This window comes from Gymnoscopelus microlampas (genome assembly GCF_963454915.1).
Source record: "Gymnoscopelus microlampas genome assembly, chromosome: 6".
In the NCBI taxonomy this organism is placed as follows: Eukaryota; Metazoa; Chordata; class Actinopteri; order Myctophiformes; family Myctophidae; genus Gymnoscopelus; species Gymnoscopelus microlampas.
Genome location: NC_139943.1, coordinates 13,961,081 through 13,977,327, shown reverse-complemented (window position 1 = coordinate 13,977,327; position 16,247 = coordinate 13,961,081). Strand labels below are relative to the sequence as shown.

The following is a 16,247-nucleotide window of genomic DNA, read 5'->3' as shown; positions in this document are numbered from 1 at the left end:
AGGAGAAAAAAAAGAAACCAGCTCTTTATGTGCACTTCTTTCTTATGAATAATTTTCAGATAATGGATAGTTTTGACAACGGGCGCTTCCGAAAAGTGCATCGTGTGGGATATATACTATACAGTGCAATGTCAGGTAAACACATCACATCAGTTCATCATTCATTGGTAAACATCTTTTATATCAAAGAGCAGAAATGTTCAAAGTCCCATCGATACAGAACATTTAGAGCAAACTTCACACACAGGCGTGCGCGCGCACACACACACACACACACACACACACACACACACACACACACACACACACACACACACACACACACACACACACACACACACACACACACACACACACACACACACACACAGCGAGTTCAGCAAGCTCAGAGTATCTCCCATTTAATTGTCTCCCTTTGGATTTCTCAGCCATGTGATCAATGTTGCTTTTCCATAACGGTCCATGAGCAGCAGTCTCATCAGCATGATTTCTACTTTGTCCTCCGACGGCGCGGCGCACCGGAAATATCCAACCTACAAGCTCACAACGCATCGCGGATGCGACACGTTTTGAGCTTTTAGATCGGCTATTTCCGCCGCGCACTTGCTGCCGTATACCAGGGAGCATGAATCGGGCCTTCTTACCCGCTCTTCTCACAGTTGGGCTGCCCGCGGCTGCTCTCCTTCAGTTTGTCCCGCTGGTCCTCCGCGGTCTGGGAGTGGCCCTCGGGTTCTCCTCTCAGCTCGTCAGCGACGACAGCCCGGAGGGTTCTGAACCTGTCCAGTCTGGGGGGGCTCTCCTGCTCACCCCGTAGCATGACCTCTGAACCCTCGGCCTCCGCGGCGGTGAGGGAGCTGAGGGAGCGCACCGCCGCCAGGCCGGCGCGCCGGGGGTGCCGCTGTCGCGGCGTTGTCATGGTGCCGTCCACCAGCCCGTCCCCACCAGGCTGCTCCGTGTCCCTGATGACCTCGCACAGGTAGCGGGCCAGGTCCTGGCTGGAGAAGGACAAGCTCTTGTGGGAGCGGCGGAAGGTCAGAGGGGAGGGCTGGTGGTCTGTCTGCGTCTGCTGCGAGGAGGGGGGCCTGGCCAGGCGCAGGGCGATGGCCGCGCTGCCCGTCCCGTTGCTGCCGCCGGGCGTGCCCCCCCCCTTCTGGCTGCGCTCCTGAGGCGGCTTGGCCTGGGGGCAGGAGATGATGCATTGTGGGTAGCTGTAACGGAGCGATTGCGCCGGGCTGGGCTGAAGGGAACGCTGGAGCTCCACCATGTTAAAGGCATTCTGGAGAGGGGGGGGGGGGGGAAGAGAGAGAGAGAGAGAGAGAGAGAGAGAGAGAGAGAGAGAGAGAGAGAGAGAGAGAGAGAGAGAGAGAGACACACACAGAGAGAGAGAGAGAGAACAGAAAGATAGAGACGGTGTTGAAAGTGTTTCTATGGATGAGTGCTCTATTGAACATACAGTAATAGATAATTAAAAGGCACACAGCCATACGAGACCAACGTGTGCTTAGAAGAACAATGTTTCTCAGCTTTCGTCTCCGACATGAAGTGAGGCTCGTTGTCTGATGGAGAGCCACTGTCTGAGGAAGATATGTTGGCAACAACATCGTCATTGATTGGACAAGTAATTAATTATCTGATTGTAGAGGAGGGAAACTGCTATTAGCAGCACTATTAAAACAAATAGAGGCATTAACTAGCTATTGGTTAATTTCCAGTATTGACTCCCATCCCAGATCTCCTGGGAACCTACACTTCATTTCAAGGCCATTTCCCTGTTTGGCTGGTGATCAACTAATCAACTAATTCTGACAAAAAGAAATGCATGAATAAATACAATTTGTATTACAAAATTCTTATGTCAAAACGAAGGCAGCATAAATGAAGATGAGTCATAGGACTGTATATGTTGTCATATGACAGGGTTCTGTGGCAGAGATACAGCTCACAACACATCGCGATCGATGCAACGTGTTATGGGCTTGTAGATGTGCTATTTTTTGCTCCTTTTTTCACTAGTCGTCTATAATGACATGTCCCAACGTCAGGTTGAAAGTGGTTACAGTCTAATTTATGTCAAATAGAATGTAAGACTTTATATGGACCTGTGGACACTGTTTTTAATTTTGTCTTCACCTGTCTGTTCAAACTGTATCCTTTCTGAAAGTCACATGACAGCATAACCAAATAAATACAAGTGTTTTGTCCTATAGTGATACCCTATATATATATATATTTAAACAACATATAATAATGATCTCTTACTTGAAACTGAATGGAAATGCAAATGAAAACATTGCGGAGAAAGTACGTACTTGTGCTTAGTATTTTGGTGACTCTCACAACTGCCGTGTGTGTGTGTGTGTGTGTGTGTGCGTGTGTTCGTGCGTGCGTTCGTGCGTGCCTGCGTGTGTGCGCACCTGATTCGGATGCTATCAATGCATTGAATGGGACATTATCATTTTATTAGACCATTGAATGGGCGAAGTAGGCGACCTACTTACCTACCCGCGATTTATCAGACCATTCATTGGGTGTTATCAAGACATACTGACCTACCAACGGAGATGACTTAAATAGTTCAGTTTCGGTTTTGGTTTTGGTTGTTTTGGTTTCGGACCATGACGGAGGCGCGCAGTCTCAGGCGAGCTGGAGCCCCGCGAAGGACCACCGAGGGAGCTAAAGCGACCGAGTTGCCGTCCTGAGCGGTGCGACACTCGCCTGAGCCTACTCAGCGCCGTTGGAGTTATGTACCGATAGGCACAGAATCGTAAATATTGTTGTGGGGACTGCTCCGCCTCCAAAGTAGGTCAGTAGCTCCTGATTACGCCCAATGAATGGTCTGACAAATCACGGGTAGGTCCGTGAATCGCCTACTCGTCACCTACTCGCCCATTCAATGGTCTGATAAAACGTGATAATCTCCCATTCAATGCATTGATAGCATTCGAAGCCGGTGCACCGCGTGTGTGCGTGCGTGGAGTAAGTAAATTGAAAGTAAAGTTAATGTGCACACTGCACTCTGAGTGCTAGGTTTAAGTGGGAGAAGTGGGGTTAAAAGGGTCATTTATTTACACTCTGGGGGTTAAACTAGTACCATGGTGTTGCTGTGTGTTTGTACCTGGTCCTGCTCCCCTCCTCCCTCTTCATCATAGTTGAGCACATTTTCTCGGATGTCCTCCCACTCGCCGTGGTGCGCGGACACGTGGTACACGCCCTCCTTCAGGCCCTTGTGCCTCCGCCAGCAGGAGTACAAGAACAGGCCCAGCATCAGCACTGGGGGGCGCCAGAGAGCAGGTTAGCACAGGGTTAGGTGAGGGGTGCAAAAGCTATAAATGTATTTTCTTTTTTCTTTTTACACTGTCTACCTTTGGGTGTGAATTAATCACAAACTGTGAGTGGAAAGTAATGACATGGATAATGACATATAGCTACAACCTATACAACCTTTTTTTTTCTCTGTATTTTTCTTCTACAATTTAATCTCCCACCCTCATAGATCCACACTGTGACAAGAATAATATCCTTTGAAGTACTTCAACTCGGCATGATAATAGCTAACGGTGCCGTATGGGAGTTTCCGCCAGATTGCTCTACCTCTCTGCCCCTGCGTGAGCCATTAGTACCAGCGGCTGCACAGTTAGGACATACTAATGGAACATAGACTGAGACAAAGGCGCAACCTTTGCACCTATTCCCTTTGATGCCGGCTCTCCGTTTCCTGTCCTACCGAAAGACCACAGTTCCTCAGAAACCTATTAACCGGATGTGCACTCCTCCTCGGCTTAAACACAAAGCCTCTGGGTGGGTAGCGCGGCGGCAGAGGGATGGCGCACGCGGCAAAGGAGCCGCGGAGAGGAATGCTCCTAAAGCATCCACATCAATCACAGCTATTGTGTGCTAAATTATACAACATGCTGGACTGACCTTTAAAGTCCATTAATCTCAACCAATATTTTTCTCCCATCTGCCATCCCTCTATCGCTTTCTCTCTCTCTCTCATTCTTTCTCTCTCATTCTCTCAATCTCTCTCAATCTCTCCCTTTCTCTGTGTGTCTCTCGGCCCCTTCTTGTTCTCACTTTGCTTTCATTCTCGTTATCTCTTTAATTTGAAATTCCTCTGTCTTTCTCGTTCTGTTGCATTGGACGATCTGGGCCTCTCTCCCCAGCTCCCCTCCCTGGCTCCGGCTCGCTGTCTTTTTCTGCAACCTAGTTAAGTCTCCTCGTCTCTTTCCGAGTCCCCGTCTGGCCTCTGGTTTCTGCTTTGGCTTCAGTTTTTTTTTCTTTTTTCTCTCTCCTACTACAGTAGATGGTATCTGTACTTTATTATGCATCTCCTTAGCATCCGATTCTTTGGTAACACTTTGAGACACACGCCACAATTGCAGAGATTTCAAAGTAGCTTTGAATAGTAATCCCCCTACACCCAGACAAAAGGGTATTCAAAATCGCAGACGGAAAAACAACGCTCTGAGAGACACACGTCAAACTACTAATCACACGCAAAAAGTAGAGCCATGTAAAGTTATCTGACTCACAATCATCATGATAATAATCAGTGGGTTAATTAAACATCAAAGCTTTTTTTTGGTGTGACTCTGCAAGAGTCTCTGCAAGAGTCTCTGTGTGTGTGTGTGTGTGTGTGTGTGTGTGTGTGTGTGTGTGTGTGTGTGTGTGTGTGTGTGTGTGTGTGTGTGTGGGTATCCGTCTGTCTGTCTGTTTGTCTGTCTGTCTGAAACCTTGTCGAAATGGAGTCACACGTCATACATATCTCATAGATGACTGACTTCACAGATTGGTCACATGAAGTCAGAGATCTGCGTTGGAGTCACACTCATGAACAGCTCACAAAACGCCAAACCAACTCAGTGAGCCCTGAAGGGAGGGGCGTGCCCCCCTGTAATCACCCCTATCGCTCATGCAAAAATCGACTTGTGGATCTCGAGATAGACATGGGAATGGCATGGCTTCAATATGGATCTGGGACTTCATGTACCAGCCTGTTACTTCAGTCGTCCATGACAAATCCATGATGTACGAATCCAAATTGTAGACATGGTTTCAGCCCGATCAGAGCTCCATTGAGCTACTTCTGTGATCTACAGGCAGTCTGCACTAGACACTGATCGGTTCAGTGGTTTGCAAGATTAGTGTGTGTATATCCACACACATGCACACACACACACACACACACACACACACACACACACACACACACAACGACTCTCTTATAGACAACCAGCATCCTGTAGAGCCACGGCTAAAAACCACACATTAAAAAGAAATGGTTATAAAACATTTGTTATTTTCCATAACAAATACCAAACGCTAGAACAACAGCTGTCAGATTATGTGCGTCCTGAGGCATGCTGGGATGTTCCTCTGTCCAATGCGCACCCTGCTGGGACGCTACCATAATGTCTATTTACCCCAGAGGAACGCTGCACAATAACTGCTGTTCACTAATGTTTTTTTGTTTTGTTTCTATGCTGTCCTCTCTTAAGCCTGATTTATACTTAGTTGCATGCTGGTGTTGCGTGCCGTAAATAGCAGATCTACAAGCTCACAACGTGGCACATTGCACTACGTGAGCTTGTAGATCTGCCATTTATTGAGCACGACACTGGCACATAACGAAACTAAGTATAGCTGAGGCTTTAGCAGAGAGGAGAGTGAGATTCAAAACCTTTCCTCTCATGCCTCCAGCAGCATGGGGTCGAGACAGAGTTGTATCGATCAACTGACCTGAACCCGTTCACCACTGAGCCGCAGCGACTCTGAGAAAACATCAGAATGTGGATGAGGGGCCGGCGGTGCCAGCGGTGGCCTCGGCCCTCCCCCTCGCCTCCAGTATTAACTGCTACTGTGCGCTGTCTGCCTCCACTCACCTCCCTTCGCCCATGACGCCCAGAGCTCCTGTCAAACAACAGACAGCTCTATAGCTCCATACACCACGCAGAGAGGGCCGTGTAGCGGAGATATACAAGTTCCACCTTACCTCAATACACAACCACGTATACGATGTGTATGTAGTATGTATATAATACACCACTGGTTCCCCAGTAAATCCAGCAAAAATCCAGCGAATTTAAGAGAGGTTTTGGACTAATAGGCGTAGTGTGGTGGAAAAAGCTTGACATGAAATGTTGACTGTTAAGGGCTTGATACACTTCCTTGTGCACAGTGGCACGTACTGAAAATAAGCTCAGAGGGTGTTGCTGCTCTACACGTTGTGGGCTTGTAGATCGGCTACACCGGTGTACAGGTATTTAAGATCATTAATGTTAAATCTTAATTAAGAAAGAAGCAAATGATTGTTATACCTTCTTACAGTATATTCTAAAAAGATCCAATATTGGTGTGGGGAGGTGGTCTGGGGTGGTACTTCAAAACTTCAAAATTATGCTAGTGGTCCCGAGCTCAAAAAAGGTTGAGAACCACTACAATACCCAATACACATAAGCACACAAGTTGAAGACAAGCCCATGCAACTACACACAAACTTCTCAGAAGCATTCACCCTTATGGCATGCAGCTCGCCTCTACATAGTAAAACCCATAGTTCATCTAACTCAGAGAGTGTACAAATCTAACCAAACGGAACCCGTAAGGGTCCCGTTTGGTTACATTTGTACGCTCTCGGGAGTTAGATTAACACTCACAGTTTTACTGTGCAGAAGCTGTGCACTATAGCGCCTGCGGCAGCTGTTGGCTGTGGTGTTGTGCGTGCAGCCGTGTGCAGCTAGATATTAGATCAATATCACTCATGGCGGAGAACAAACATTGCACTCATTCATCAATCCATAACACTGCCACCTTCCAGCTCTTCTACCCACCATGATGAACAGGGTGTTAGGGCATTTAGATAGCCCGGGAACAGACTGTGCATGCATCGCGAATGGACACACAGGGAATAGCTTGCAGAATAGCTTTGGGAGAAAGTCACATTAAGCTGAGGTTAATTGCAACGGTAAAGCAAGATTGGAGAGAGTGAAAATGTCAAGCAGAGGCGGCATGAAATATTGAGAGGTGTTGAAGGACGAAGACACAAGGAAACAGCACATGATGAGAGACAGAGAGAGGTTTGAGGAATGATTTATTTATCGTTTTTTTTTTTGTCCCGAACAAAACAAAAATAGGCACTACAAAATGATCAAATGAGTGTATACAAAAAAAATACAAATTTATTCCCCCACCCCAGTCATTGGAAAATGAATATCACAATCCAATGTCATAATAAACAGTGTGACCCTTCAGACATATTCAAGAGGACTAATGAAGCACAGTCACACGTCATCTCGTGCTGAACTGGCACAATCTGGCTGCTCTGTGATGGCTTGTGTAAAACTCAATAATGGATGATCATTTTAACTTTTAATGGAGGCTGAGCCCGAGTGCGAGTCCCATTTTAATTTAGCGCCCAGCCGGCAGTCCTGCACAATGCATTGTGTGAACCGTGTGTGTGCATGTGCGTGTGCGTGTGTGTGTGTGTGTGTGAGTGTGTGTATGTGCGCCAGAGAGTGTGTGTGTGTGTGTGTCTATGTGTGTGTGAGAGTGTGAGTATGAGAGAGAGAGAGAGAGAGAGAGAGAGAGAGAGAGACCGAGAGTGAATTAATAGTCGAACAAAATGATATCTCATCACAACAACATTAAATAAATAATTGACTGTTCATTAGAATCCACAGTCGGACTGATGTTAGTTTTAGTTCCAGGGACAGCCATTCATCACATCAAAGTTCTGTTTTGTAAAGTTCTCCACCTTGTTATAAGTTGGAGGGAAGTTATTTTATGAGCTGTGAAAATGTAATAACAGTCTGCAAAGGCCTCTATTTCCAATCCGAATTATATAACAGATTAGTTGGTGACTCTTGGTAAAGGTGGAAAGTTTGAGCCTTGAATATATACCGCCTCATCAGCGACGGGATGGGCAAACTAGTACAGCACCTCCGATGACTGTGGCCTTCTTTTATTTTGCATGCGACGACACATGAATTTTCATGAATGATGCCGCAGCCACAACTTTATCATCTTTGAATTCATTATCAAATATTGAAGACCGCTTTATCAGTTTCACTCAGGGACCCAAAGTGTCAGAATAACTGATGTCGCAATACTAGCCACACACCCGGGGGGAATGTTGAGTCAGTTATGGAGGCAGGGACAGTGCAGTATTGAACCGCCCAAGCGTTTTATAAGCCTGCCTGTGACAGAGAGACTCATAAAGGCTGGAGCGACTCCACGGAGGAAAGGTGGGAGCTTCAGACTTTACAGCGCGCAAGAGTCAACGCAAACACACATGCGTGCACACTGCACACACACGCTCGCGCGTAGGCGTGTGTGTGTGTGTGCGTGTGTGGGAGTGTTTGTGTCGCTGCGTCAGCAGCGATACCGACACATTTAGGTTGGCAAAAACAAAAAAAATATGGCATGCAAATATGGATGGAAAGACAAAGACACTAGGGGCAAGAAGTCAGCAGACTGTGGCATATACAACACATAGTGAATTAACCCATTAAGACCTGAGGTCGATTCTACAAATGTCTTCTAAATCCTGACACTTTTCTGAAAAACGTATATGTCAGCGGGTTAATTTGGTAGGGTTACATTACTTTTTTTTTTTTTTTGCCCAGTTGGGGGCCCCTGGGCTGCAGCCCACCCTAGCCCAACGGTAAGTCCGGCCCTGGCCGACCCCCATCTCAAAATATTTTGTTCCAGGAACCCCCAGAAGCAACATTTTTAGTTAAAAATGTTCACTATAAAAATATATATTTATTCAAAGATTTGCACACATTTTCAAGATTTTCCAAAAATAGCACATCTACAAGCACGACACAAAGTGACGCGCTATGAGCTCGAATATCTGCTATTTTTGAATAGCCAAAGTATAAAATAATGGTTAAAGTGGTAGAAATCTAAAGTGACACAGATGCTTTCCCAGTTTTAATGGGTTAAGGCTGTGGGACAACTTGACTTGTGCAGCCACAACGGAACATCGCGTGTGACAGTAGGGGAACGCTGGGAATGACTATAGAAATATAAAGGATCGTATAAAGAAAGTCAACTGGGGCTCCCGGGGCGTGTTATACAACCTGCCTGCGTGAATCACATACAAGCTTCCCTTCTGGCTGCTCTCCTTCCCTCACACTGGCTTGTTCCTTGTTACCACATGAAACAGGGGTACCGAGACCACCAATGCCCCGTGGCTTGAGCCCACCCTGGCACAAGGCGAGGGATCATTAAAGCGTTTCACACCGACCACACGTGATGCAGAGTTGCAGACAAAGGGGAAGAATACAGAATGTAATTAAAATAAAAAACAAAACAAAGCAGAGATGCCTGGAGAGAGTGAAAAATAAAATAGAATCACAGATGAAACTTGAAATAGCAAAACAAAGGGTTTTTAAAAATTTAACACACACAGCGGCGCCGGGGGGAAAGAAAAAAACAAAACAAAACACGTGCAGACGTGAGCGAGAGATGAAAGCAAGGAGCAAGGCTGTGAAACGTGGTCACCACAAGTAGAAGAGAACGTAGTCCACATAGCTACCTAGGAAGGCCATCACGCAGATGCTGATGGCAAACATGGAGCTGATGCTGAGGCTGCCGCCGTCCTCGTTGTGATACATGGCCAGCGTCACCTCGCAGTGGCGACCCCGGTAGCCCTCGCTGCAGTGACACGTGTACCTGGAGGGCGAGTGCGCCACGCACGTCCCGTGGCGGCAGGGTCTGCTGACGCACAGCGTGTACACGCACACCTTGCCCGTGGGGGTCTCTTTGGTCATATGGCCTGGGGGACACCTGTAGCAAACAGAGCAGAGAGATGCCGTTAGTATGGAAACAAAAAGCCAATGAACCCCCGACTGATAACAGGGCTGCACAAGCTGAGCGGAGACTATAAAAATAAGCAAACCCTGTATGTTGAACCACTTAAGCCCTATTTCTTTACTCCATCATACAAATTGCCGATCTAAAAAAAATCAAGTAGATCTGCCATTGTTGCTATTTTTGGAGAAAAATAATTGTTTGAAAAATGAAAGTTTGCGAAAATCTTTGAAAAGTTTAGGGGAAAAAAACAACTATACCTTTGCCTATAATGACATGCCCGAAAGAGAGACGCCAGGTTCAAAGTGGCTAAACCACTTACATCAAATATGTCACTTCTTGGGGCTGTCACACTAGAACATAAAAGTGGAACAAGAAACGTATAATGGCTGTGCCACTGGCACTGAACTGATTTCAAAGGCACTTGAGTGCATATATATAAGGCCATATATAAATCCACTAGAGTTTCGGGGGGCTACGCCCCCCTCAACCCCAGCCGCGCACGGGGCCCAGCGTGGGTGCGTGTGTATTCGGGTACCCAAATCGCCGGAGTAAAAGTGTCCAAAAAGGAAAAAAAAAAAAAAAAAGGAAAAAAAAAAAAATGTGGAAAAAATGTTAATAGTGATTGTTACTTTGGTGGTCCGCGGACCCCCTGGTGGTCCGCCGACCCCTGTGAGTGTTGGGACCCCCCGGGGACCCCCCTGGAACATGGCGGACCCCTTCGGCAATTTTTTTTTTTTCATGCACGGTTTGCTTGTTTCTGTCGCTTGTTTTTTAAAACCTGGCAGCAAACTTGGCAACCCGACTGACATCACTGACCTATCCTTGGTATTTGTACTTCCGGGTTGCATAATGATGACATCACTGTCGAGTCCTGTGGTGTCATGAACCTAGGCAGGTTTGTTTACCAGTTTACCCTGGGCAGCGTGCTGTGCTGTGGCGGTGGCTGTTTGTTTTTGTGTTTGGGATGAACATGGCACGTGAAGGACGGACATATTGTGATCGAGACATGAGTGAAGTGAAAGTAACGGCCTGGGTGGAACAAAGGAGGTACGTAAGAAGGGGGGGGGGGGTTGAAGCAAAGGAGCTGTGTGTGTGCTGTTGTGGAGGACATGGGCAGAGTGCAATGGCGGCCGCTCGTGTAGTTTCGGCGAAACCCGTCGCTGTGCGGTGTCGGTGGTGTGCACGGTAAACGGTACGAAGCTGCCTCCCCTTCCGTTTTGTCCGACATTTGGTGAGTAGAATTAATTATGTTGCGCGGTGGAAAAGGTGTAGTGAGCAATGAGAGGTCCCCTACGCGACGCGTAAATTCAGCGCGGCCGCCGTGGCGAGTCAGTTGGCGACATGTGGTCTGGCGGTGCGTTGTTTATTCGATAACAGAGCTGTGGGGTGTCGCACCTAGGGTGCGGAAGTCGCTCGCCATTTATATAGTTATATATATATATATATAGTTATATATATATATATATATATATATATATATATATATATATAATATACCAAATGCTTCTTTTTGTACAAAATATGCCCAGAATATCATTCACACCTGTTGGGTGCTTCTCTAGAGAAGTTCAACCCTCAGGCAGTGCTGTGGGCACAGAATGTGAACATCCCTCTGCGCTGAGAGAAGAAACAACCTGGTTCAGAGTCTTACATCTCAGTCAGGGAGGACTAAGTACACAGTGGTCCTGTGGAGTTTAAAGAGGCAGCAGTGACACTTACTGTCACTGATGCTACACTGTGGCATGTTCTGTATTCACACTGGGTGACACCAAAGTGTATCCACTGTAACAGGATGATGTTGACCTCATGGATTAAAGCAAAATAAAATCTCATGACAGACATTTTTGTCAGGCAAAATCCAAATCTGTGATTTGTGAAACAGCGTGAAAGGAGCCCCTGCACTGGCAGTGTGTTTCCTAAACAATTAGCACAATGTAAAATTATGATGTTTTGGGACTATTATTCCTGCTGTTCTACATACAGCAAACCAGGTGAAGAAAAAAAAAAACATTTGATTTTACGAAATATCCATGACCATTAGGGTTTAATGGAAGATGCTTCTGAACACATATTCTATTGCTAGTTTGACCACTTCAAATACTCTACGAAAATAGCGTATCTACACCTGTGACGCATTGTGAGCTTATAGATAGGCTATTTTTTAGGCTTCCATAGAAGACATGTTGGTTTCTATGGAATCCAAATCACTGAAATCTGTCGTGGCGATTGAGAACTTTAACCCATGTGACCTTTAGTAGAACCTTGGCTTGTATACCTACAGTGTCCTGGACATGATATAAGTCCAAATATTATTGTTCATTAGTTCTTGCACGTATTTATAGTACAGTATCCGCAAAGGTTTGACACGCTACTCCTCCCAGTTTTGGCAGCACACACACAAAGTCATATGTCAAATTGACAGGCTTCATTGGGAATTGTGTGTTTGTATTTTGCTAAGTGATATATTTGATAGCTTAATTTATATTGATTAATGAGTGCATTACATTTTCCAATGTGTGTCCTTGGGAGGTTCCTTGAGGAAGACACTGACCCCTAACTTCTCCCCATGAGCATTGTTGATGCCTTGCATGGTTTCCTCTGCCATTATGTGTGAATGGGTGTGAATGGGTGAATGCAATGCACATTGTAAAGCACCTTGGATAAAGGCGCTATAAAAATGCACTATTTACCATTTATGTCTAAGATGAAGATGTGACAGTTCCCACTCAAGTATTTTTCTCTCAGAAACCATAACAGATACAGCTACCACATTTGGTAGAGAGGTTCAAAGTCCAAGGCCCGATGCGGGAAAATAATAATAACACCAATAGCCTGGACAGATGGTGTGTGGACCTGCTTTGGGGCTACAGAATACACACAGACAATGCCACAGAAAGAGCCGGCAAAGAATGCCAGTGGATAGAGAGAGCTGGCTCAATGTGCAACGCAAGGCTTTTGTTGTTGTATGCGTGTATAGTCAATATGAAGCACAGATGCTTTAATTACACAACGATGTCGGCAGGAATCCACAGTAGCACTCAGCATGCTACAGGGACATTACGACCAATCGGGGCACGGGGACATTTATAAAGTTATGTGGCCTGACCTCTGCGGGGGATGGACAGAAGCCTCCAATACTACAGCTTGTAAAAAGAAAAGAAAATCGAATGAAAGAAAATCGAAGAAAAGAAAAGAAAAGAAAATCGAATGAAATAAAATAAAAGCAAGGAAAGAAAAAAAAACGATGACATGAGACTTTTACTTTGGTAGTGTAAATATTCTTTGATGCCAATAGTTTTGTACTTTTAGGGTTAGGGTTTTACTTGTCTTGTAACAGAGTATTTCTATAATTGTGGCACTGCTATTTTTACTTTAGTAATGAGCGTTTTTAGTACTTCTTCCACCCCTGCATGAATCAAATAAAAACAACAGGTCATCCAGGTTAACATCTGCGTGCATCAACAACTCTCCCTACAATGAGGAAGTGAAAAGGGCAGAGATATTACAATGTGGTAGTGAACCATTACAGACAATACAGTGAAACTAATGATATCAAATAATACACAAACGTACCTGAAAATAAAAACAAACACCATCCAAGGTTATGTTTCTCAAAGCCTCGACTCCTCTCTCCAGCGAGGAATCGTATGCTGTGCACCTCATGAATATATCCAGTGATGGAAGAAGTACTCACATGTTTTACTTCAGTAAAAGTATCAATACTGCAATGTAGATATACTCTGTTACAAGTAGAAGAACCCTATTCAAAAATGTACTTGAGTAAAAGTACAAAAGTATCTGCATCAAAATATACTTAAAGTGCCAAAAGTAAAAGTACTCCTTGTGCAGAATGTCCCAGTTTCACAAGTTCAAAATGTATAAAAAAATCTTTTTGAAAATAGCAGATCTACAAGCCCATAATCGTGACGCATTGTGAACTTGTATTGCTATTTTCAAATGGCCGAAAAAAATATAGGGTTGAAGTGGTTTGTGTGTTTTATGATAATAATCAAAATCTACAAAGTAACTAGTAACTAAAGTTTTCATATAACTGTAGTGGAGTAAAAGTACAATATTTTCCTCTGAGATGTAGTGGGGTTGAAGTAAAAGTATTGAAAATTGTAAATACTGAAGAAAGTAAACATACCTCAACATTGTACAGTACTTGAGTACATCTACTTTGTTACTTTGGTTTACACCACTGAATATACTGTATCTGTTACTATTTTAACCTCATGTTTTGTAACTACTGCTACTTTAACTTCCTCATTCCCTTGCCATAGTCTTCTAAACCTTGTACCAAAGGTATTCATGTATACATCTTATTCCACTCAAATCAGAAATACTTAGAATACCTGAACTGCTTTTATATGTACATTTTCACTACTCATATCAGGAATATTTGAATATACTGTATAACCCTTTGTCCTTGTTCTGTTCTGTTCTCTCTTCTATCTCTATTCTTCATTGACATTATGTCACATGTAACATACAGATCTGACCCACCATAATCAAAAGGATAACTCAAAAAAGCTCACAGCTTGTTTCCATCGCGGTCCTTAGTGTGAGGTGTGTAGGAGGTCATGTAGAGTGGTGCTGGTGAGTGCATGAATTGTATAGTAATGTATAGTAATGCATATGTATCAGGATGTGCTAATGTGTCCCTGGGCACAGATGAAGAAGTCTCTGAGTGGATGCTTGGGTGTACCTGCCACTCAAAGTGTGTGTGGGGGGATACATAAAACACATGTTTACAATATACCATCTACAATATCGAGACAAAAGTCCTAAAGAAAATGACATATATCTTAAAAAATGCTCACTAAAACAACCTTATCTCAGCAACCTCAACAGTACAGTACCAACGGTACCTACTCAGTTCCCTATTTAGAAACAGCTTCTAGTGCTGCTGAGCCAACTCTTTATGGAGGACTTACATGACATATGAGCCAATAGACTTAATAGGTTCTCCTTCCCTTTCCTGAAAACTACAAATGATTTATTTTACACCTGTGAACCCGTGATGTGACAATAAAGACAAGGTTGAAGTTGAAGTGACGACGTGACATCATCACACGTTGAAGTCACAGGCAGGTCACACAGCTCTGTAGCAGCAGCCGACGCGGTTTGTTGTTTGTAAGATTCCGTGTTACATTCTGTATAATTCCAACAGGTTATACGCTGTAAATTACGATTCCTAAAACTATTTCAGAATCTTTATTGCAGAAATTGGCTATTATTTCCGTTGTAATATCTCTCAGTGGTGGTACCGTTGCCGATTCGCCGATTCGAAAGCTTGACAGGGCGAATAGCAACAGTAACCGGTAATCTTGTGACGCATGTCACAAGGAAACAAGTCCCCAGGACTGTTTAGTATTATCCTTTTAGCCTCAATGTCTGACTGTACCTCATGCTGTTTACATTTCTGACTAATAAAGTATTCAATCAATCAATCAATCAATCAATCAATCAATCTCCATGTCGTAAACTCTAGTGTCATTAGTCCAGTGTCATTTTAGATTTTTGCATTGGCTATAAAAAGAATAGCAGATATACATGATGTACACCTGCTATCTGTTTTAAATCTCGAAAGTGTGAGAACTACTGATTTAGAAGGCCTTTGTAGAATCGGCCTCAGGGATTAAAGCAAAATGATACTTTGGGTTGTGGAGTTGGCAGTTCGGTAGCCTGGCTCCAGCTCCTGAATCTATAGCCTCGCATTCAGGGTCTGGTGACGCTGTAGAAAGGCGGGGTTTTCTCAGGTTGAAAATCTAACCGGCACAAACCGAATCGGGATAATCCAGTATGAACCAATCGCCAAAGAGTACCATTTTTTTCCCACGTCCCCATCTCAGAAGACGGCTGCACTGAGAGGGCTTTCAGACTGAATAATGGAGCGAAAAACTAAATGAAAATTCAGGCTGAGTGTCAGGCTGGCAGTTTGGGGTTACATCAGTGCAAAAATAACTACACATCTAACCCTCTTACTAAAGTAAAGTGCCATTTTCATTCAGACTCACCGGGGTTCAGGCTGGCGGTGCATGATGACACATCTTGTCCTCGTATCTGATTCTGTAAACATTTCTCTGCCTGCATTCCGTTAACGTGTGGCGGCTTTATCGAGGGGATGGTTAACCCATTCAATCTGGTAACGGAACTGTGTCACTTTAGATGTATTTGGCTATTCGAGAATAGCAGATATACAAGCTCATAGCGCAGCACTGAGTGCCGTGCTACGAGCTTGTAGATCTGCTATTTTTGGAAAAATCGTGAACATTAAATTTGTGAAAATCGTGAATTTTTAAAGCGAACATTTGTAAAATATTTTGTTCCAGGGACCTCCAGAAGCAAAGATTTGAGTTAAAAATGTTGTTTCAAAAAAGTTTATGTATTCAAAGATTTGCACAAATGTTCAAGATTTTTCTAAA

The 16,247-nt window shown here is 44.4% G+C and overlaps 1 protein-coding gene across 1 annotated transcript in view; it reads right to left on the bottom strand.

Moving 5' to 3' along the window:
- Positions 1-640: 640 nt before the first annotated feature.
- The window catches only part of LOC311047275 (neural-cadherin-like), a gene marked incomplete at both ends in the record, with an annotated part of 231,151 nt that continues 215,544 nt past the window's right edge, over positions 641-16,247 (bottom strand). Inside the window, 3 exons of the mRNA XM_084059930.1 lie at positions 641-1,276; positions 3,116-3,270; positions 9,542-9,792. Of these exons, the coding sequence (XP_083916056.1) occupies positions 641-1,276; positions 3,116-3,270; positions 9,542-9,792 (1,042 nt within the window). The remainder of the gene's footprint in view (positions 1,277-3,115; positions 3,271-9,541; positions 9,793-16,247) is intronic.